A 22,641-nucleotide genomic window follows, 5' to 3' on the forward strand; every position below is an offset into this window, starting at 1 on the left:
AGGAGGCTGTACTGCCCTGTTGGCGCCTCTAGCTTGAATACAAGATGAGATACAGTTGGACATACAGGTTCTGTACGGTATCCTGAGGCACATTTGCTCACAGATGTTGCAGATTGGCTTGTAGATCCTGCACACTTGTAGATTGCTGAAGTTGGTGTCCCAGCTGGTCCCATAAGTGCTGGATTGGCCATAAATTGGGCTACCAGGAAGGCCAAGGAAGTGTTGCAATCTAGTGGAGACATTCTTGGTAAACCCTTATATGTGTGGGTGAGTATTATCCTGCTGAAAAATGCCAGGTGGAAGCCCTGAGAGGCAACATGTGGCTGTAGAAGGTCCTGCACATATATATCGCTGAGCTGTTAGTGCCCCTCATATCAGTACTAGGGGTGATTGGCTAAGCAGAGGCACTTGCTACAATGCCTCCAAACTCTAACCCTACCATTGTGGAATCCCAAACGGAACCTGATTTGTTGCTAAAGACTATACGGTTCCAGTCCGTAGCAGTCCAGGTTTCTTGTTCATGACACAACTGCAAACTAAGGTGACGGTGGCTGACTGTCAATGGCAGGACACATAATGGGTGCTGTAAAGAAGAGGACCGGCACTCGCAAATGGAATTTTCACTGCTGTGGTTTATTCAGTCACTTATAAAGACATAGTGACGCGTTTCAGCACATAGAACGTGCACCGCAACCATTACAAGGCAGTGCCGACCCTTATCTTCAATAACATAATGGGTGCTGTGACACCAATTTCCTTCCGCTAAGTGCCTGGAAATGTTCCGGGCAAAGACAGGGGTGTATAATAAAGGTGCCACCTGTGTCTGGATTGTGGACAATGAAACTGCATGAGTTGCTTGTGTTTGTTGGTGGAGTAAATAGTCCTCTCTACTAGTGGTCTATCTGGGCTCTCTGGAGACTCTTTGCCATGTGTGTGTGTCCAGCACCTCCTAACAGCTAGGTCAAAATGGCCTAGATGATGAACAATTTGTCAAAACAACCATCCTGCTTCTCTCAGTACAATTATGTGCCCCTTCTCAAAGTCTGTCAACCGGGCAAAATGCCTTTGAGCAGTCAACGATTTCTCTCCAAGAGGTACATTACCTAAAAGTAGCCTCTGAGATACTTTTTTATAGGGGAGCAGAGGAAGCACTTTTATGCCGTTTGTGGCAAAACAAAGGGGGTCATTTATTAACTTGAAATATGCCTATATTAAGTGTACTCCAGTTGCAGATCGCGCAATCTGCGACTTTTCACCGCTCACGCCAGGTCTAAAAAAGTGGGTGTGGCGTGGAAGGGGCCGGTAGGCCCGTCTCATTCATCATTTTCTACACCTGGTTTAGGCGTAGAAAATGGTGCAAATGTAAGACAGCTAGGAAGCTGGCTTACATTTAGAAGTGGCGCTGGATACGCTTAAATTATGTACAGGCCAGCGCCTCTACATAACTTTGTAGATCCACTGCCAGTGCAGGGGCTTTATTAAGACTGGCATCTAAAATGCCAGTCTTAATAAATGACCCCCAAAGTGTCTAATCAGACCACACTTGTAATCATTTACATATCTTTCTGAGACAAAACTGCATGCCAAGTTTTGCAGCAATCCGACATTTCTATCTGGATGCGGTATTTTTTTTGTCAGTAAGCGTATGTAATAGAGGTGTAGTATATAGACGGAGGAGGAGCTGCAAACGTTAGAGACCATAGTAAAGCTACGTGATACCTTGACCAGGCAGCACTACGTTGAGAACAGCACATGTGCTGGAAAATAGGAATTCCAGGGAGTGATGTGGGTGCCTCAATGAAGGAATACATTCTGAAACCCCCAGTAGTGGCAGCATTTTGAAGCACTATTGGACACCAAGAGAGTTTTTCCTGGAGGTTAATGTTGGTTAGACACCACTTTCCTAGCCAGCTGGGTGATATACAGCAGTGGACACAGATGTATCTGCTATACAAGATACTGCCTCTCTATGCTCTTACACTTGTAGACTTATTGTTGCTTAATGTTTGTGGTTCTGTTAACATTTCATGTGGCATTTTTGTACCTATAGACATAACTCTGAGAGTGATTCCACCCTCCCACATCCATTCTCCAGTTCATCCAATACATATGGCTACATCTGCAGCCCGTCAGAACTGGCAGAAGTGGACGGAGCCGATGAAGACGACGATCTGGACCTGGGAGAGCTCAGCTCACTGAAGTCCTATAGAAAGTATTGTGAGACGCCGACCTCCAGCATCAGTGAATACGAGAGCTCCATGGCCGGGTCCCTGGTCAATGGTTGGGGGTCTGTATCGGAGGATAATTACACCAGTGCCCGCTGCAGCATAGTTAGCTCTTCAGATGGCTCGTTCCTTATGGATGCCAGTTTTGCCAAAGCTCTAGCTGTGGCAGTGGATAGTTTTTGTCTTGGCATAACCCAATCTGAGTCTGTAGGAGTGGACCGGATCTCTTCTGGTGAGTTCTCAGAGTTTTACTGCTTATTTCAACAAGTTAGACTTTACTAGACGCTGAACCTACATGTCTATTGTAGATTGCATGTATAGCAATTCCATAATATGGTTCTATGAAGAGCAATTCAAGAGCAATGCAGGCAGGAATTGTGACACAAGCTGTGTGCATGTCCTAATGGCAGCCCTTCCTATATATGCCCTGGCCTTGTTAAAGGGGTTATCCCATGATTAATTTAAATGAAAATCAGACATCATGATTATACAGACATTCTAATACATGATAATCTTTCTCTAAAGCTAGAACCAGCCCTGTCCCTCTCATGGATCCAGAGATCTCCCCATTCATTGCTCTAATTGCTCTGCTAGATGTATTTCAAGGTGGTTCAGTGAGCCCCTGAGGAGCCAGTGCAGAGGATGGGAGTGGTAGTGGCCCTAATGAGATGTTGTGTCAGTGTACTCCTTCAGGCCGTCGCTCCCTGGGGTTCAGAGCAGTTAAAGGGCTTCTGTCACCCCACTAAACATTTTTTTTTTTGTGTACTTATAATCCCTATACTGCGATTTATTCATACATAATGTGATTAATCATTTTGGTTCAGTAGATTCTGCTAAAAACGTACTTTTATAATATGTAAATTACCTGTCTACCAGCAAGTAGGGCGGCTACTTGCTGGTAGCAGCCGCATCCTCCTATCATAATGACATGTAATTTACATATTATAAAAGTAAGTTTTTAGCAGAATCTACTGAACAAAATGATTAATCACATTATGTATGGATAAATCTCAGTATAGGGATTATAAGTACACAAAAACAAAAAAAAACAGTTTAGTGGGGTGACAGAAGCCCTTTAGGTAATCAGACATAAGAGATCATCAAACGTCTTTCTTCACTGATTGCAAAGGATAGCTTGCGGTACATCCAGCAACTAGTAGGTACAAGGTGGCACTTTCTATCACCAGATGATGAGGTATGGTGGCTGGTTAGATGGCAATTAATGGCACTCAGAAGTATGCTAGCTGACAGTCTCTTTACTGATTCTCCTTCACTACGGCTATAATGCTGGAACCTGTGGCTATAGGTGTCCACTACATAATGCAGGCTTTTGGATATGCCTGAATTGGGCTATGGCTGTCTTAACTCTATGTTTTAAAATATGCAAATGAGAATGTAGGGGGTGTTGCCATTACACGTAGAAGCTGAGCTCTCTATGCAACTGGCATGTCCTCTCCACTTTGATTGACAGGACCAGGCAAGCGTGATGACATTTTCACTACCTAGCCCTGTCAATCAAAGTGCAGAGGGCGTGGCAGTTGCAGAGAGAGCTGAGCCTCTAGGTGTAATGGAAATGCCACGTTGCTCCTAGAGGCTCATTTGCATATATTTAAACTTCATTATTCTCAGCAATGCGGGCACATGAGCATGGGGCCAACACAGATGCCTTCAGCTATATATATATATATATATATAACTAGAAGTAAAAAAATATATTTGTACAGTGTTAGCCACTAAATAGAAGATGAAAAAAGATTGAGATTCCTCCTTTTGTCAACATCTTTTCAGTTAGCCATTAAAAAAGGTATCAACCAGGAATCTCAACCTTTTTTCATTTTTTTCATTATATATATATATATATATATATATATATATATATATATATATACAGTATACACTGCTTAAAAAAATAAAGGGAACACAAAAATAAAACATCCTAGATCTGAATTAATTAAATATTCTTCTGAAATACTTTGTTCTTTACATAGTTGAATGTGCTGATAACAAAATCACACAAAAATAAAAAAATGGAAATTAAATTTTTCAACCCATGGATCTCATCTCGGTACCTAATGGCAGTCAGGCTACCTCTGGCGAGCACATGGACCGCTGTGCGGCCCTCCAAAGAAATGCCACCCCACACCATTACTGACCCAATATCATGCTGGAGGATGTTGCAGGCAGAACGTTCTCCACGGTGTCTCAAGACTCTGTCACGTCTGTCACATGTGCTCAGTGTGCACCTGCTTTCATCTGTGAAGAGCACAGGGCGCCAGTGGCGAATTTGCCAATCTTGGTGTTCTCTGGCAAATGCCAAACGTCCTGCATGGTGTTGGGCTGTAAGCCCAACCCCCACCTGTGGACGTCGGGCCCTCATATCACCCTCATGGAGTCTGTTTCTGACCGTTTGAGCAGACACATGCACATTTGTGGCCTGCTGGAGGTCATTTTGCAGGGCTCTGGCAGTGCTCCTCCTGTTCCTCCTTGCACAAAGGCGGAGGTAGTGGTCCTGCTGCTGGGTTGTTGCCCTCCTACGGCCTCCTCCACGTCTCCTGATGTACTGGCCTGTCTCCTGGTAGCGCCTCCATGCTCTGGACACTACGCTGACAGACACAGCAAACCTTCTTGCCACAGCTCGCATTGATGTGCCATCCTGGATAAGCTGCACTACCTGAGCCACTTGTGTGGGTTGTAGACTCCGTCTCATGCTACCACTAGAGTGAAAGCACCGCCAGCATTTAAAAGTGACCAAAACATCAGCCAGGAAGCATAGGAACTGAGAAGTGGTCTGTGGTGACCACCTGCAGAACCACTCCTTTATTGGGGGTGTCTTGCTAATTGCCTATAATTTCCACCTGTTGTCTATCCCATTTGCACAACAGCATGTGAAATTGATTGTCACTCAGTGTTGCTTCCTAAGTGGACAGTTTGATTTCACAGAAGTGTTATTGACTTGGAGTTACATTGTGTTGTTTAAGTGTTCCCTTTATTTTTTTGAGCAGTGTATATATATATATATATATATATATATATATAGACGTAGAAAAAGGGCAGCACTCCAATAGATAAAATATCAAAAAACTTTATTTACCCATAAGGCTGTAGCGACGTTTCGGCTCTAACACAGGAGCCTTCCTCAAGCAGTGTGTACAGATCAAGATCCAAACATATATAGTGCTACAGCTAGCCATAACCAATTACATGTTAAGTGAACATAATTAATAGAAAAACAAAATACATGCATGTGAATACAGATAAAATCAGCAACACAATATGATTCAATCGTGATGCACCTGATTGCATAAGAATAATTATCATAAATGTAAAACATAGTGGAATATTTATATAATTACATAATTAATAATATAATCAGTGTCAACTGTAGATGATTACATAAAGTGTCATGTGCTTACTGATACAGGTGATGCATACTGAGGATGCAGGATGAGGGTCGGTTGTAATCCATGCTGACATGTGCGGTCCGGCGTGCCTAGGTCCCCACTGCGCATGCCAATATGACGTATAATACATGTTGCCGGCCAGTATCAATCTCGTCACATGACGCATACGCTCTTACGTTACCGTACCAAGACGGCCGTTATAGATAAGGGCAAACAGCCCATTCTGTCGCCCTGACGATCATGATAACAACTTAGTCCGATGCAGTGTGGAATCGGGATGGTACTGGCATGGGACAATGCCAGAGTGTCACAAGTGGCTAAGTGGGCTCGGCTAAGGGATACCACAACAATGAAGAGTGGATCCGCCAGCCGTAACCACAGAGAGGCCGCGCATCTGCACGCAAATACAGAGTCGCGGCCGCACCGATTACACCCACCTGTCGCCACAACCTGTCGCCACAACCTTCAGAGGGCTCTCCTCTTAACCCCTACCACACATGTAGCGGACAATAACAAAAACAAAAACAATTTTCTGGAGGGAACACGGAAGTCGTTTTTCGCATAGACAATGGTATCCAGACACCATGATCGCACCGTCAATATGGATGCCATACCGCTTATCATCACCCCAAACTCCGCAGCATAACACCTGTAAAAATAAAGATAAAATGTGAGCATAAGTGCACAGAAGTGAATACAAAACTTACAATATTTTAAAAGACTATTAGAATAAACGAAGATTTATGTATAGTACACACAAGTCACATAATCAACACTGGGACAATCGACATTAAAAAATACACGGATAGAGGGCAAGACACGCAGCTAACCCACCCCAACCTTGTAATCCACATTGAGACCATGCGGATGGAGGGAGTCCAACGTGTAAATCCATTTTAGTTCTCGCTTTTTTAAAAGGCTAATCCTGTTGCCACCTCTCCTAGGCATTGGTACATGATCAATGATGCAAAATCTCAGGTCTTTCTCGGTATGTTTCTGGTTGGCAAAGTGTTTAGATACTGGTAAATCCAGTCTTTTTTTCCGGACACTAAGCCGGTGATTGTTGAATCGTGTCTTGAAATCAGTTGTCGTTTCACCGACGTACAACAGATTACAAGGACAAACAATAACATACACAACAAAGCTGGAGTCACAGGTCAGATAATGCCTTATCTGATATGAAACCCCAGTCTGCGGGTGCATGAAAGCTCTACCCTTAAGAGTGAATTTACAGTTTACGCAGGACAAACAGGGAAAACAGCCGACACTGGCACCTGTCAGGGTCAGTTGTCTCGCTGTCTTCAAAGTTCCCACGTCTGCCCTTACCAATTGGTCCTTGAGACTCTTGGACCTGCGGTAGGACATAATCGGAGGAGAATGAAATTCCTTGACTGTGTTCAGACAACCGCCCAATATACCCCAGTGACGCCGAATAATATTACTTATGTCGACGCTCTGTTCACAGTGGGTAGAAATAAATGGAATCCTAGTCATCTGTTTTTGTTTTACCTTCCTTTTTAGAGTGTCATCCCTATTCAGTTGACTAACCAATTTCTTTTGTTCCTGTAATAGCTTAATTGGATACCCTCGTTTCTCAAATTTATGTAACAGTGTATCTAGGGTATTATTGGATGCCACAGGGTCTGAGACAATACGTTTGACCCTCAAGAACTGGGAGTACGGGAGGGATTTTACCATAGACCTAGGGTGATTACTGCTATACGTCAGTAGCGTGTTCCTGTCGGTTGGCTTAGTAAACAAATCTGTCTGCAATTTACCATCCGACAGGATCACGCGGGTGTCCAAAAACTGCATTTCGACACAGGAATGCACCAAAGTGAACTGTAGTGCCCTATCAATTCCATTGAGGAAACTGTGAAAATCACAGAGTTGTTGGGCATCTCCTGTCCAAATGAGGAAGACGTCGTCTATGTACCGCCACCACGCCCTAACATGTTGGAAGTGGTGGCTTCCATAGACGACGTCCTCCTCAAACCTGCGCATAAAGATATTGGCATAAGTTGGGGCCACATTGGACCCCATCGCCACGCCCTGTTCCTGCACGTAGTATGAATCTTGAAATAAGAAATAATTGTGCCTAAGCACAATCTCCAACAAAGATAGTATAAAATGTTGGGAACCATCAGTAAGTGTGGATTTCTCCAACATTGAACCAACCGCAGCCAATCCCTTTTGATGATCTATTGATGTATAGAGTGAAGTTACATCGAATGATGCAAGTATCACATCAGATACATCAACAAGTTCAACATCCTGCAGTTTAAGCAAAAAATCGCTAGTATCACGAATATATGAGCTGCCCCCACAAGCGAAACTACACAAAACCTTATCAAGGAAGATAGCCACATGGCTGAAGATTGAATCGGAGCCCGAAACAATGGGGCGACCAGGTGGATCGACGAAGGACTTGTGGATCTTGGGCAACACATAAAGCACCGGAGTGACAGGATGTGTTACAGTAAGGAAATCCACAAGTCCCTCGTCAATAACCCCCGCATGCAAAGCCTCTGTCAATACACTTTCAATCAATTCAGCAACCTTGAACCTTGGGTCAAAATCAATGTGCCTATAGACGATTCTGTCACCCAATTGCCGCTTGATTTCGGCAATGTATTTCTGGGTGTCAAGCACGACCACCGCACTGCCTTTATCAGCGGCCTTAATGGTAAGTTCGTGGTCGAGTTTTAATTCTTTAAGAGCAACCATCTCTTCAGTTGTCACATTGGGATGACCAAAAGGTTGTACAGAATTTATCGCCTTCAATCTCTGAATGTCAGATTTAACGGCAGCCATATACGCCTCCACTGCAGGCTCATTGATAACTGGGTTAAAGGTGCTTCTAGTTGAAAGATCGAACATGCCAAGAGAGAAATCACTCATCTTGGCATGCTCGATCTTCCCCCTATTCTGGAACCAAATTCTCAACTTGATGGCACGAAAGAAGTTATACAGGTCAAAATCAAGTTCGAACCAGTCTGCAGTGGTTCGAGGGCAAAAAGAAAGCCCCTTACTTAATACACTCACTTGGGCATCAGTCAAATTTTTTGAAGAAAGATTCACCACGGTTACTTCTTCCTCGACGGGTTGTTCCTGCCAGGAGGACGGGGTCTGTTGTTGCGCTGCTTTTTGTTGTCGCCTGTGTCTACGGCCTCCACGCCGGATGCGTTGTCTCCGGACAGTTCTGTCTCCCTCAACCCTAAAAAAGCCTGGTCAGCAGAAAAGGCATCTTGAGTAGATTTCTGTTTCTTTTTCCATCCCTCCTTATTCGTATAGACGCTCTTATCACTGGATTGCCAGGAGTATATATTGCCCTTTTTATAGTCATCAGAGTCTCGATTCCACTTAAAGCGTTTGCCTTCCTCCATCTCCACACGAAAACTCTGTAACTGGGTAGAAAATGCATCATTGTATGTCCCAAATTCCTCAACTGAGGATAGATTAATAAGCTTTTGTTCCACACTTGCCAGTTCAAGCATAACATTGGACAATTCGCCCTGTAAAAATTCAATATTAAGCAGTATAAAGTCCAGTGCATACCGGTTTGAAAGGTTTTCAAATTTCTTACAAAATAAAGGACAGCCAGAGAACAAATTGGGGCGTAGATTGGATCTCATCCCTCTGGGAACACGTTGTGCCTTAAAATATTCTCCAAGAGTGGTCATGTGGAGACGCAAAGAGATAGATCTCTTTGATAGGAATTCAAATTTCCTTTTTAGCTCCTTAGCTGTTGGGGTGGTGAGGAACGCGGCATCTCCCTCAATCATGCACAGAATCCTGTCGACTGCTTCCTGTGTGTATGTGAAGCCTCCGGGTGAAATTTGATCATTAATAGACATGTTGAAAAAATAAGTCCGTAATAAACTGACGTGCAAATGCCAAAAACCAGCTGTATGTAAAAAAAGAAAAAAGATGGCAGCACCGTCACAGAGAAAAAGGGAATGAAGGGTGCAAAAAAGCCCAATGTGGATACAAGCCAATCCAATGATGCAGACGTAGAAAAAGGGCAGCACTCCAATAGATAAAATATCAAAAAACTTTATTTACCCATAAGGCTGTAGCGACGTTTCGGCTCTAACACAGGAGCCTTCCTCAAGCAGTGTGTACAGATCAAGATCCAAACATATATAGTGCTACAGCTAGCCATAACCAATTACATGTTAAGTGAACATAATTAATAGAAAAACAAAATACAAAATACATCATGCATGTGAATACAGATAAAATCAGCAACACAATATGATTCAATCGTGATGCACCTGATTGCATAAGAATAATTATCATAAATGTAAAACATAGTGGAATATTTATATAATTACATAATTAATAATATAATCAGTGTCAACTGTAGATGATTACATAAAGTGTCATGTGCTTACTGATACAGGTGATGCATACTGAGGATGCAGGATGAGGGTCGGTTGTAATCCATGCTGACATGTGCGGTCTGGCGTGCCTAGGTCCCCACTGCGCATGCCAATATGACGTATAATACATGTTGCCGGCCAGTATCAATCTCGTCACATGACGCATACGGCTAGCTGTAGCACTATATATGTTTGGATCTTGATCTGTACACACTGCTTGAGGAAGGCTCCTGTGTTAGAGCCGAAACGTCGCTACAGCCTTATGGGTAAATAAAGTTTTTTGATATTTTATCTATTGGAGTGCTGCCCTTTTTCTACGTCTGCATCATTGGATTGGCTTGTATCCACATTGGGCTTTTTTGCACCCTTCATTCCCTTTTTCTCTGTGACGGTGCTGCCATCTTTTTTCTTTTTTTATATATATATATATATATATATATATATATATATATATAAAAATCCAAGAGAATCCACGGCACTTCCTTGCGCACACTGGAACCTTTCTCAAGCAGTGATACAAAAAGGGGAGGTGCATATAGTGTATATATAGCATGTTACATCTCAATTAATCAGTGAACATAATTAAGTATAAAGCATGATAAATTTCATAAATTCATGTGTAAAGCCAGATAAACATGATTCAAAAATCAATGTGATACATGTGCAAATCTATATGTGACACAAGTATATATCCCAAAACATATTTTAGACAAAAATACAGCTCTAAATCATATTTCATTCTAATTGAGGTGTTCAACAATACCCAGGTGATCAATATACATACATAATTAAAAACAATAGTTGAGCGCTTATGACCTGATGGGGATCTGAGTAACACATGGGGATCTGGCGTGGTGCCTCGATAACTGCGCCTGCGCGTCGCTGTTGCGCATTCGTCAGTAGTATGAGTCATCTTCTACGGACATTCGTATCACCTGATCACCAGGTCAGCTGATCGCAAAGTCATGTGACCAGAATATTGTAGTCACATGTGGACTGTTTGTAAGCGTTGCTATGGAGACGATCACATGTCTCAGGTCCTGTAGTTTTAGGTAGAACTTTTCACAGGATCTCTATCATTATCTACTTCTTAAGACGATGAGGCCAGCTTAATACAAGATGGAGCTGGCTTCCATCACCCCAAGTTCGTGCTCTCTATCCTCCACCACAGAGTCTCGGACCACAAAAATGAATATCAATTTAAAGTAATGTCTACCGACAGAGTGTGAGTGGCAGATCACAAATTTGCACTAAAGGGGTCTTCAACATCTGAAGACATCGCTACACGTCACCAGTTATATCAGTAGGCGACTCAGGCCATACCGCATTTGTCCCCAAGCGCAGGTATCGTCGTGCCAGCCAACCCCCTATATACTGTAGATACACACACAATGCATTTGGAAAATCTTCAGACCCTTGCACTTTTTTTCACATTTTGTAATGTTGCAGCCTTGTGCTAAAATGAAAAGAAAATCAAGTTCGCCCCCATCAGTCTGCAATCAGTACCCTATAATGACAAAGTGAGAACATTGGGGGAGAATTATCAAACTGGCATAAAGGAAAACTGGATTAGTTGCCCATAGCAACCAGATTCCACCTTTCATTTTCCAAAGGAGGTCTGAAAATGAAAGGGGGAATCTGATTGGTTACTATGAGTAACTTAGCCAGTTCTACTTCACACCAGTTTGATAAATCTCCCCCAGAATGTTAGAAATCTTTTCTAATTTATGGAACAGGAAAAACTAAAATCTTCCATTTTGTCTTTTAAACTTCCGATAGTGAACAGTCTCTAGAAACACTATTCCATTGTCAGGGGCAAACACAACAATGTAAATCTTCTCAAATTCTCTTTAGGACACAGTTCAACGGTTCTTAAAGGCCCTTTACACAAGCAGAGAATTTTAGGCCTCATGCACACAACCGTAAAAAACGGATCCACAAAAAATACAGATGACATCTGCATGCATTCCGTATTTTGCGGAACGGAAAAGCTGGCCCCTAATAGAACAGTGCAATCCTTGTCCGTAATGCGAACAATAATAGGATATGTTCTATTTTTTGGCGGAACGGAAATACAGACATACAGAATGCACACAAAGTACCTTCCGTTTTTTTGTGGACCCATTGAAATAAATGGTTCCGTATATGGTCCGCAAAAAAAACGGAACGGACACGGAATGAAAATACATTCGTGTGCATGAGGCTTTAAAGGTAATCACTAATGAACGTTCATAGAAACGCTTATTAGCGGTTATCTGGCGATGTAAATGTACTGCAGCACTAAAGCCCACCCATCAGAGCCCATGACGTCACTGGGAACACTGCTAGGCGGAAGCCTCCACCTAGCAGTGTGCCAAAGTAAACAAAAAAGCCCTTGCCCTGCGCTGTATCGAGCATCGGAGCATGAAATGCACCCATGCTTATATCAGAGGGGATGCCTAGGTGAAAATGGGGATATGTCCAGGTTCAGCTCTGAACCCAGACAACCTCTTCAAGGCAAGTTTAAACTGTACGAAATAGTAGCCTATTGTCAGGAAAGCAGCGTTCCTTTCCGACAATCAACTGCTCATTAAGTGAAGGAGACTGCTGTATTTACATGCAGCGATCTCTTTCACAGGACGTGGGATCGATATTGCGACACCTTATCCCCATACAGAGTCATTGTTTCTGGGCAGCAGATCAGTTTAGACATCACGATGATCGGCGGTGCCTGCACGAACGACAGGATCACCCAATGAACAAGCGTTTAGCTTGTTTATCAGGTGATCGGCAGAACATTTACACAGGCTGATTGTCAGGAATGAGCGTTCGCAGATCTGCCCGATAATTGACTCATGTAAATCCACCTTAGGACTCATTTTGAGTTGTAGTCCAGTGCTTATGTTGAAGCACTGCTGCTCCTCTTTTACAATCCACTTCCTTAGATCTGGGGCTGGCATACAGCTTCTGCTCTGCTCAGTACTGTCTATTCATCTTACACAGCTTTTTCTGTCTGAATTCAGCTTTTCCCACCTAAGTCGGCGGGCACCTCTGTTTCTGCCATCTGCTTCAGTCCAGATGACACTACTTCCTCTCTGTCTGCTTCAGTCCAGATGACACTACTTCCTCTCTGTCTGCTTCAGTCCAGATGACACTACTTCCTCTCTGTCTGCTTCAGTCCAGATGACACTACTTCCTCTCTGTCTGCTTCAGTCCAGATGACACTACTTCCTCTCTGTCTGCTTCAGTCCAGATGACACTACTTCCTCTCTGTCTGCTTCAGTCCAGATGACACTACTTCCTCTCTGTCTGCTTCAGTCCAGATGACACTACTTCCTCTCTGTCTGCTTCAGTCCAGATGACACTACTTCCTCTCTGTCTGCTTCAGTCCAGATGACACTACTTCCTCTCTGTCTGCTTCAGTCCAGGAACTCTGGAGCACACTCCTTACACTTCCCCAACTGGCTCCTGAACTTTGGTTCTACCTTCCTCTTTCTGACACAAGGCACCTAAACACTGTCAGACTATGCCTGCAGGGGGGTCAATCTTCTCTAGGTGTTACAGGTTGACCTGGAAGTTTCTCCCATCTGCACACAAGGGGGGGGGGGGTCGGTCGGGGAATTTATCATGAGGAGAATATTTGAAGTCAGTTTTGCTTGAGTCTGCGTTGGAGGACTTTGTGCCACATTTATCAAATGTCACATGTTGTTTGATAAATTTGGCTTGTCCTTAAACCTAACACTTCTGTCTAGAGAAGCTGCTCCACTATTCCTACTCCACCCTCCTCCTGGAATGAGATTGCGACTTTTAAAAAAAAGTCTTAATGATAAATCTGGAGTGAAACTCATTAACATAGCTAAACACACCCACTTTCCCACCCATATTACAAAAATTTTGCTCAAGCGAGTGTAAAAAAGTCGCAAAAGTCCTATTTTGCGACTTTTTGATGCCATAATTCTGGAGTGAAGGTATGATAAATCAGGGCCAGGATCTTTACAGCTCAGCCAGAGTGACCATTGGTTTCTTGGTCACCTGTGTTTCCAATGCTCTTATCCCTCGATTACACAAGCTACATTCACACTAATGGGAAAAATGACCATGTGACAGCCGTTTAGGTAACGATGGTTACACAGCCATTTTTAAAACCAATTGAACTAAATAGGGACTATTAACATGGAGGTTTTTTTAATGGCCAGTGAATAGCAGCCATCAAAAAAATAAGACGTGTCCTATCTCACAGCCCATTTAAATCAGTGGGCCCATTTTTAATGGCCACTTAGACAGGAGTGCACATGTCCCATGGCCATTAAAAAGGGTGCACTGGGTTAAAATAGGCCTTTCAGGGGTTAAAATAAAATTAATAAAAACTCATCTCATCCCCTTGCATGCCTAGGACACTCACTTGCATTGAAATCAGCAGGACCTGCGCTCCCAGCTTGATGACATCATCATAATGAGGAGCGAGTGTCCCGTGCGCAGAAGTGGATACGTTTTTTTTTCTTTTTTAACACAAGCAGAATGGGGGCATTCTTTATACTGGGAGCCACAAATTTTTTGGGTGGGACACAATTACCAAAAAATGGCAAATTGCATTTTTTTTTTTTAGATAAAGCATGATGTTTGCCCACGCAGGGGCCTCAAAGAATATCACAGTTACATGGAATTTAGTACATATTGAGCATCAACAATGTAACAGATCAATTAAGGTGAGGTTGCAATACAATTACTGAGGTAGAAGGGACAGCATATCAGGCACGCTACTACGAACAGAAAGAGCTGACTAAAGAGCAGTTGGGTCGTCAGGCCTAATCGACGGCCGCTGAGTACATATGTGTTGCGCGCAGAGTTAACGGGGATGAGCACCACTCTCCCCATACCTTTTGAAACTTCTGTGGACACCCTCTGTGCTTAAAAACTAAATTCTCCATAGAGACTGCTTGATTTACTAGAGAAATCCATTGCCCTAGTGTAGGACTCCTATCCCCCATCCATCGTATAGCTATGGCCTTCCTGGCAAGAAACAAGGCCTCCCCCAGAAAGAATCTGTGATAATGCGTCCAGGACTCCTCGTCCAGTACACCCAGGATACACAATTTGGGACATAAAGGTACTGTTACAGGGACCATGGTGGAGACAACCTCCAACACCGATGTCCAGAATTGATGAATTATCTCACATTCCCAGATCATGTGCCAAAAATCTGCATTTTCCTTCTCACATCTGTGACACCTGTTATGGGTGAGATGTCCCATTTTGTTTAGCCTGGAGGGAGTGAGGTAGCTGCGGTGCAGTATGAATAGTTGAACCAGCTTATTATTAATGGAAGGTGATACTGTCATGGTCTTACCTGCTTGCTGCTCTCCTTCGTTTGACATGTGCTGGCGGCCATCTTGGGTCCTGGGTTTCTTGTAGCCTTCCACCCTGCGGCTCCTCCTTCCCCTGGGAGGAGCTGGATGCCTAGCTCATATATATAGGAGGTCTGTGGCTTCAGTTCCTTGCTTGGTCCTCTTGTGTTCACATGCTTCTAAGACTGCTGCTGCTTCTGGTTCCTGATCCTGGCTTCGTCTGACTACCCTGCTGGTTCCTGATCCTGGCTTCGTCTGACTACCCTGCTGGTTCCTGATCCTGGCTTCGTCTGACTACCCTGCTGGTTCCTGATCCTGGCTTCGTCTGACTACCCTTCTGGTTCCTGACCTCTGGCTTCGCAAAGACTCTGCTCGGTTTCACCATCCGTTTGGACTTTTGCTTTACAGCTTTATTTTCAATAAAGCCTTCTTATTTTCATTTATCTCTTGTTGTACGTCTGGTTCATGGTTCCGTGACATTAGGACCAAGCCATGAATTCTGACGGTACAGGGCCATCCTCGCTACCCACGCTGGTTGCCAGACTTGATCAGCAGGATCACCTGTTGGGTCGGTTCGCTGTGGCGTTGCAAACCCTGCTTGAACGCACGGCTCATTTCGCTCCCGTTGCCGATGGGTCGGTTGTCGCTCCTGGGCTCGCTCCTACTGCCGCTCCGGTTGTTGCGCCAGAGTCTACCCCGACACCTGTTGTTGCGCCTGCGGTGTTTCGGGGTATGACCGGTTCTGCCCCTCTTCCACAGCGCTTTGGGGGAGAGCCAACTCAGTGCCGAGGTTTCCTTAACCAGGTGGGCATTTATTTCGAGTTGCTGCCACATGCCTTTCCTACTGAGAGATCAAAGGTGGGCTTCTTGATCTCGCTGCTCTCGGACAAGGCCTTGGCCTGGGCCAGCCCTTTATGGGAGAACAACAATCCGGTGGTTGCCGAGTTTTCCGGTTTTGTTGCTTCTCTTCGGAAGGTATTCGATGTGCCGGCTCGTGCTGCCTCTGCTGCGAAGCTCCTTATGTCCATCAGACAGGGTTCACGATCCGTAGCTGAATACGCCATTGAGTTTCGTACCCTGGCAGCAGAGGTGGGCTGGAATAATGAGGCTCTGGTCGCTGCTTTCTCTCATGGTCTCTCGGATGCCTTGAAGGATGAGGTTGCAGCTAAGGACCTACCAGTTGAGCTCGAGTCTCTTATTTCTTTCCTGATTTTGATTGACACCAGACTCAGGGAGAGACCTTCCTTTAAGGAGAACCTGCGGAGGTCTTCTAACAGATTGGTGCCTACGTTTGCTGTCCCACCCGTGCCTCCCTCTCCTCCCACGCCTCCTGGGGATGACTTGTCTGGGGGTGAACCCATGCAGCTGGGGTTTGCTCGCCTGTCCGAGGGGGAGAGGGCACTCCGAAGACGCGAGGGCCGATGCATGTACTGTGGTCTCGGTGGGCATTTTCGGTTGGCATGTCCGAACCGTCCGGGAAACGCTCGTACCCTGAGATCCTGTCGGGGGCAGATCTTGGGTGGAGTCTCCTCGTCCCCGGTTTCCCGTGTTGACAAACCACTGATCACTGTTGTCCTCTCCTGGGTCGGGGGCTCGGTGACGACCCAGGCGTTGGTGGACTCTGGTGCTGGTGGTTTGTTCATTGATAGTGTGTTCGCTGCCGCCAATTCCATTCCTCTGCAGGCTCGAGGTTCCCCACTGGCTCTTGAGGCGATAGACGGCAGACCCCTTCTGCCGCCACACGTGACTCATGAGACCCTTCCAGTGGGGATAGCCATTGGTGCCGTTCACAGAGAGTCGGTCTGCCTCCAGGTTATTTCGTCTCCACACTACTCGGTGGTCTTGGGGTACCCCTGGCTCCAGAAGCATAATCCGACTTTCGATTGGAGATCGGTCGAGATCCTCTCGTGGTCACCGCAGTGTGGGGCTAGTTGCATCCATGGGTCTGTCAAGTTGCTGTGTACTTCCTCGGACTCTCTGTTGCCTCCTGAATACGAGGAGTACCGGGATGTATTCGATAAGGTGCGCGCGGTTGCCCTACCTCCGCACCGCCCATACGATTGTGCCATAGAGTTACAATCTGGTGCCGTTCCTCCTCGTGGCAAAGTCTATCCACTGTCGGTAGCGGAGAATGAGGCCATGGAGGAGTACGTGAGGGAGGCGCTTTCACGCGGACACATTCGCAAATCTTCGTCCCCGGCAGGGGCTGGATTTTTCTTTGTGAAAAAGAAGGGAGGTGAGTTGAGGCCTTGCATCGATTACAGGGGTCTCAATCGCATCACGATCAAGAACGCTTACCCGATACCCTTGATTTCCGAGCTGTTCGATCGCCTTAAAGGGGCCACGGTCTTTACCAAACTCGACCTGAGGGCGGCATATAACCTGGTAAGGATCAAGGCGGGCGATGAGTGGAAGACCGCGTTTAACACCAGGACCGGTCATTACGAATCCTTGGTTATGCCCTTTGGGTTGTGCAATGCGCCCGCAGTCTTTCAGGAATTCATCAACGATGTTTTCCGTGACCTGTTGCAGCAGTGTGTGGTAGTCTATTTGGATGACATCTTGGTATATTCTGAATCCATGGAGGCCCACATTCTGGATGTCAGACGAGTGTTGCAACGGTTACGAGAGAACAAGCTGTTCGGTAAGCTTGAGAAATGCGAATTTCACCGATCCCAGGTAACCTTCTTAGGTTACATCATTTCCGCTGAGGGGTTCTCCATGGATCCTGAGAAGGTTTCGGCTGTCTTACAGTGGCCCCAGCCCAGTGGTCTTCGTTCCCTGCAGCGCTTTTTGGGCTTCGCCAATTATTATCGGAAGTTCATCAGGGACTTTTCCATGCTGGCCAAGCCTCTCACGGATCTGACCAGGAAGGGCAGTAATTCCCAGGTCTGGCCGCTCGAGGCCATCCGAGCTTTTGAGGCCCTAAAGTCCGCCTTTGTGTCGGCTCCGATTCTGTCGCATCCCAACCCTGGGTTGCCCTTTGTCCTCGAGGTGGACGCGTCTGAGACGGGAGTAGGCGCCCTTCTGTCTCAGCGTAGAACACCAGAGGGTCCTCTGCTTCCTTGTGGGTTTTACTCCCGGAAACTGTCTTCCGCGGAGTGCAACTATCAGATTGGTGACAGGGAGTTATTGGCCATCGTGCAGGCCCTTAAAGAATGGAGGCACTTGCTCGAGGGTTCGGTGGTTCCGGTTCTCATCCTGACGGACCACAAGAATCTGACCTACCTTTCTGAGGCCAAGAGATTGACACCACGTCAGGCCAGATGGGCTCTGTTCTTGTCACGTTTTAATTACGTGGTCTCCTACCTACCCGGTTCCAAGAACATCAGGGCGGATGCCTTATCACGGCAGTACTCCGAGCTGTCCAGGGAGGAGTCGATTCCGACTTCGGTCATACCTCCGAATCAGATCCTGGCCGCCATTCGCACCAGCCTGACCTCTCCCCTGGGTGAGCAGATTTTGGCGGCTCAATCTGGTGCTCCCTCTGGGAGACCCAACGGCAGATGTTTTGTGCCTGAGGAGTTGCGCACTCGGTTGTTGCGAACCTACCATAACTCCAAGACCGCGGGGCATCCTGGAAAGAATCAGCTGTCCTGGGCTGTTTCACGTCTGTTCTGGTGGCCTTCCCTACGTTCCGACATCGCCGCATATGTAGCGGCATGCTCCGTTTGTGCCCAGAGTAAGTCCCCTCGGCACCTTCCGTTGGGCCTTCTGCAACCCATAGCCACCGGGGAGCGCCCATGGTCACACCTGGGGATGGATTTCATTGTGGACCTCCCTGCATCCCGAGGCCATACGGTCATTCTCATGATTGTGGATCGGTTTTCCAAAATGTGCCACTGTGTTCCTCTCAAGAAGTTACCCTCTGCACAAGAGTTGGCCACGATTTTTGCCAGGGAGGTCTTCCGGTTGCACGGTTTGCCTAAGGAGATTGTGTCGGATCGGGGGAGTCAGTTTGTGTCCAGGTTCTGGCGCGCCTTTTGCTCCCAGTTGGGGATTCATCTCTCCTTCTCCTCGGCCTACCACCCTCAGTCCAATGGGGCCGCAGAACGGTCCAATCAGGCCTTGGAGCAATTCCTTCGTTGCTATGTCTCCGATCACCAAGACAATTGGGTTGACCTCCTGCCTTGGGCTGAGTTTGCCAGGAACACGGCGGTGAACTCTTCCTCTGGGACGTCTCCCTTCATGGCCAATTATGGGTTCCAACCTGCCGTGTTACCGGAGGTATTCTCTCGCCAGGATATTCCGGCTGTGGAGGATCACCTTTCCGTCCTACGTGCTTCTTGGGTACAGATCCAGAAGTCCCTTGAGGTCTCTGCGCAGCGCCAGAGATTCCAGGCTGATCGCAGACGAGCGCCTGCTCCTTCCTACCAGGTCGGAGACCGTGTATGGTTGTCCACCCGCAACCTCAACCTTCGAGTGCCCACTCCCAAGCTGGCGCCTCGCTTTGTTGGTCCCTTCCGAGTGCTTCGCAGGGTAAACCCGGTAGCCTATGCCCTTGCGCTTCCTCCTGGCATGCGGATCTCCAACGTGTTTCATGTCTCCCTGTTGAAGCCACTGGTGTGTAATCGTTTCACTTCCTCGGTTCCTCGGCCTCGTCCGGTCCAAGTGGGCAATCGTGAGGAATATGAGGTGAGCAATATCCTGGACTCACGCCTGGTCCGCGGTCGGTTGCAGTTTTTGGTCCATTGGCGTGGTTATGGTCCAGAGGAGCGTTCCTGGGTTCCCTCCGCAGATGTCCATGCTCCTGCCTTGCTCCGAGCCTTCCACGCACGCTTCCCTCAGAAACCGTTTTGTGCTCCGCGGAGGAGGGGCCCTTGAGGGGGAGGTACTGTCATGGTCTTACCTGCTTGCTGCTCTCCTTCGTTTGACATGTGCTGGCGGCCATCTTGGGTCCTGGGTTTCTTGTAGCCTTCCACCCTGCGGCTCCTCCTTCCCCTGGGAGGAGCTGGATGCCTAGCTCATATATATAGGAGGTCTGTGGCTTCAGTTCCTTGCTTGGTCCTCTTGTGTTCACATGCTTCTAAGACTGCTGCTGCTTCTGGTTCCTGATCCTGGCTTCGTCTGACTACCCTGCTGGTTCCTGATCCTGGCTTCGTCTGACTACCCTGCTGGTTCCTGATCCTGGCTTCGTCTGACTACCCTGCTGGTTCCTGATCCTGGCTTCGTCTGACTACCCTTCTGGTTCCTGACCTCTGGCTTCGCAAAGACTCTGCTCGGTTTCACCATCCGTTTGGACTTTTGCTTTACAGCTTTATTTTCAATAAAGCCTTCTTATTTTCATTTATCTCTTGTTGTACGTCTGGTTCATGGTTCCGTGACAGATACCTTCGTTGGGACTGATAGAGCCTCACACCAATCCTCAGAAGATAAAGAAGGGATAGACAGCCTCCACCTATGCTCAACCGTCAATGGGGACACATTCATGCGATAGTTGAGCAAGTGTGTGTACAGCGCAGAGATAATGCCCTTCGGTCCTTAACACTCCAATGATGCGATAGTTAGATATGCCTCTCCTCGCACCCTGGAACTGAACCTGCAGTGCATGTCTTAATTGAAGGTACCTATAGAATAGCGTGTGTGGTACCTCAAATTTCTCTTGGATTTGTGTAAAGGAGCGCAGCTGACCCCCCTCATACACATCTCCCAGGGTCAGAACTCCGTGGCTCCTACAGGCAGCAACCCCCTCCAACAATGCCAAGTGGGGAAACATAGAGTTATCCCAAATGGGGACTGCATCAGGTAGATCTGTATATGTGTTAAGCTTAGAGGCCTTCCAAGTTTGATGTGCCAGTCTGTGTAGAGGTAGAAGCCGTGCGCGTGAAGAGCTGGAGCCCTCCAAAACAGGCCACAGCGTGTTCATTCGTAAATGATCATGCAGATAAAACTCAGCATTGGGCAGTGGGGCATTTACAATCCAGTGCTTCAAGAACCGCATTTGACTAGCTATAAAGTAAAGGAAGAAATCCGGAAGGGAGGCTCCTCCCTGCAGTTTCGATCTCTGTAGCACCGAGAGTGAGAGTTTCCTTCTAGCCTTGCCCCAGACAAAAGAGGCGATCAGGGCATAAATGCGTTTGAAAAAACCCCGGGGAACCTGAGTGCAGGCATGTGACAGATGGTATAGACCTTTGGGTAATAACACAATTTTCACTAAATTCAGTCTTCCCATGATGGACAATGGGAGGGCTCCCCAGGTTTTGATCTTATCCTTAAACATGGATTCTAGGGACTCAATATTCAGTATGTAACTCAAATGTGGTTCTTTCGTAATTATTACCCCTAGGTATTTGAAACGGTCAACCACCAGCAGGTTATGACGATGCGAAGGCCAATCATGAGACCAGAGAGGCATAATGGCTGACTTGGCCCAGTTTATGTGTAGCCCAGAATAGTGACTGAACCGCTCAATAATCAATATAGCTCTAGGCAGAGTCACCTCAGGGTCAGACATAAAGAGTATTAGGTCATCCGCATATAATCCTATTCTGTCCTCCCTGCCTCCCATGCTGATACCCGCATATACCCGATCCTGCCTAAGCCCAAGGGCCAGGTGTTCTATTGCTACCGCAAATAGTAAAGGCGACAGAGGACAGCCCTGCCTTGTGCCTCTGTGGAGGAAGAAAGTGTCCGAGTATTTGCCATTGAGTTAAATATTGGCTGTGGGGTTCTTGTACAATATCTCTACCCATTTAATGAACCTGGGGCCAAAGCCAAAGCTCCTAAGCACGGTCACTCTCGCGCTTGCGGGTTTCTGGCCCTCCACATGTCAATCCATCCCATCTCCAGGGAGACCCTAGAAGAACGGTGCCATCGGGACTAGATCTATTCCCACTACCCCCAGTGCGAAACCTGTCCATTTCCTCATTCATGACCTGATTAAAGTCCCCCATACAGAGTAGGCAAGCATTTGGAAACTGAGCCACAAAGCCTGTCACCGCCTGCAGGAGGGAAAGGGAGGCAGGGGGAGGGTTATACACATTGATGATTACAAATGGGGCGCAGTTGATGTATACATACAGGAAAATATATTGTCCCTCCGGATCCACAACAGAGTGACTGTCCTGACCTCCCACCTAAGACTCCTGTGGACCAACAAAGCGACCCCCCTGGAGTGAGAGCTACAGTAAGCATTGATGAGATGTTGAACCCAGGGTTTCCTGAGCTTGCTACCCGTTTTTGGAGTCAGATGGGTTTCCTGGAGGCCTATAATATGTGGATTAAGGGAGCGTATATGAGAAAACACAGTGATTCTTTTCTTAGGATCACCTAGGCCCCGCACATTCCAAGACAGGACCCTCATGGA

General features: G+C 46.5%; 1 protein-coding gene across 3 annotated transcripts in view; it reads left to right on the plus strand.

Annotated features, from left to right (window-relative positions):
• The window catches only part of ROBO4 (roundabout guidance receptor 4), a 140,065-nt gene that overhangs the window by 84,006 nt on the left and 33,418 nt on the right, over positions 1–22,641 (plus strand). For all 3 annotated transcript variants that reach the window (XM_040431121.1, XM_040431123.1, XM_040431122.1), the window contains one exon: positions 2,051–2,457. In XM_040431121.1, coding sequence (XP_040287055.1) covers positions 2,051–2,457 — 407 coding nt within the window. The remainder of the gene's footprint in view (positions 1–2,050; positions 2,458–22,641) is intronic.

Source organism: Bufo bufo, chromosome 1 (genome assembly GCF_905171765.1).
Source record: "Bufo bufo chromosome 1, aBufBuf1.1, whole genome shotgun sequence".
NCBI classification, from domain to species: Eukaryota; Metazoa; Chordata; class Amphibia; order Anura; family Bufonidae; genus Bufo; species Bufo bufo.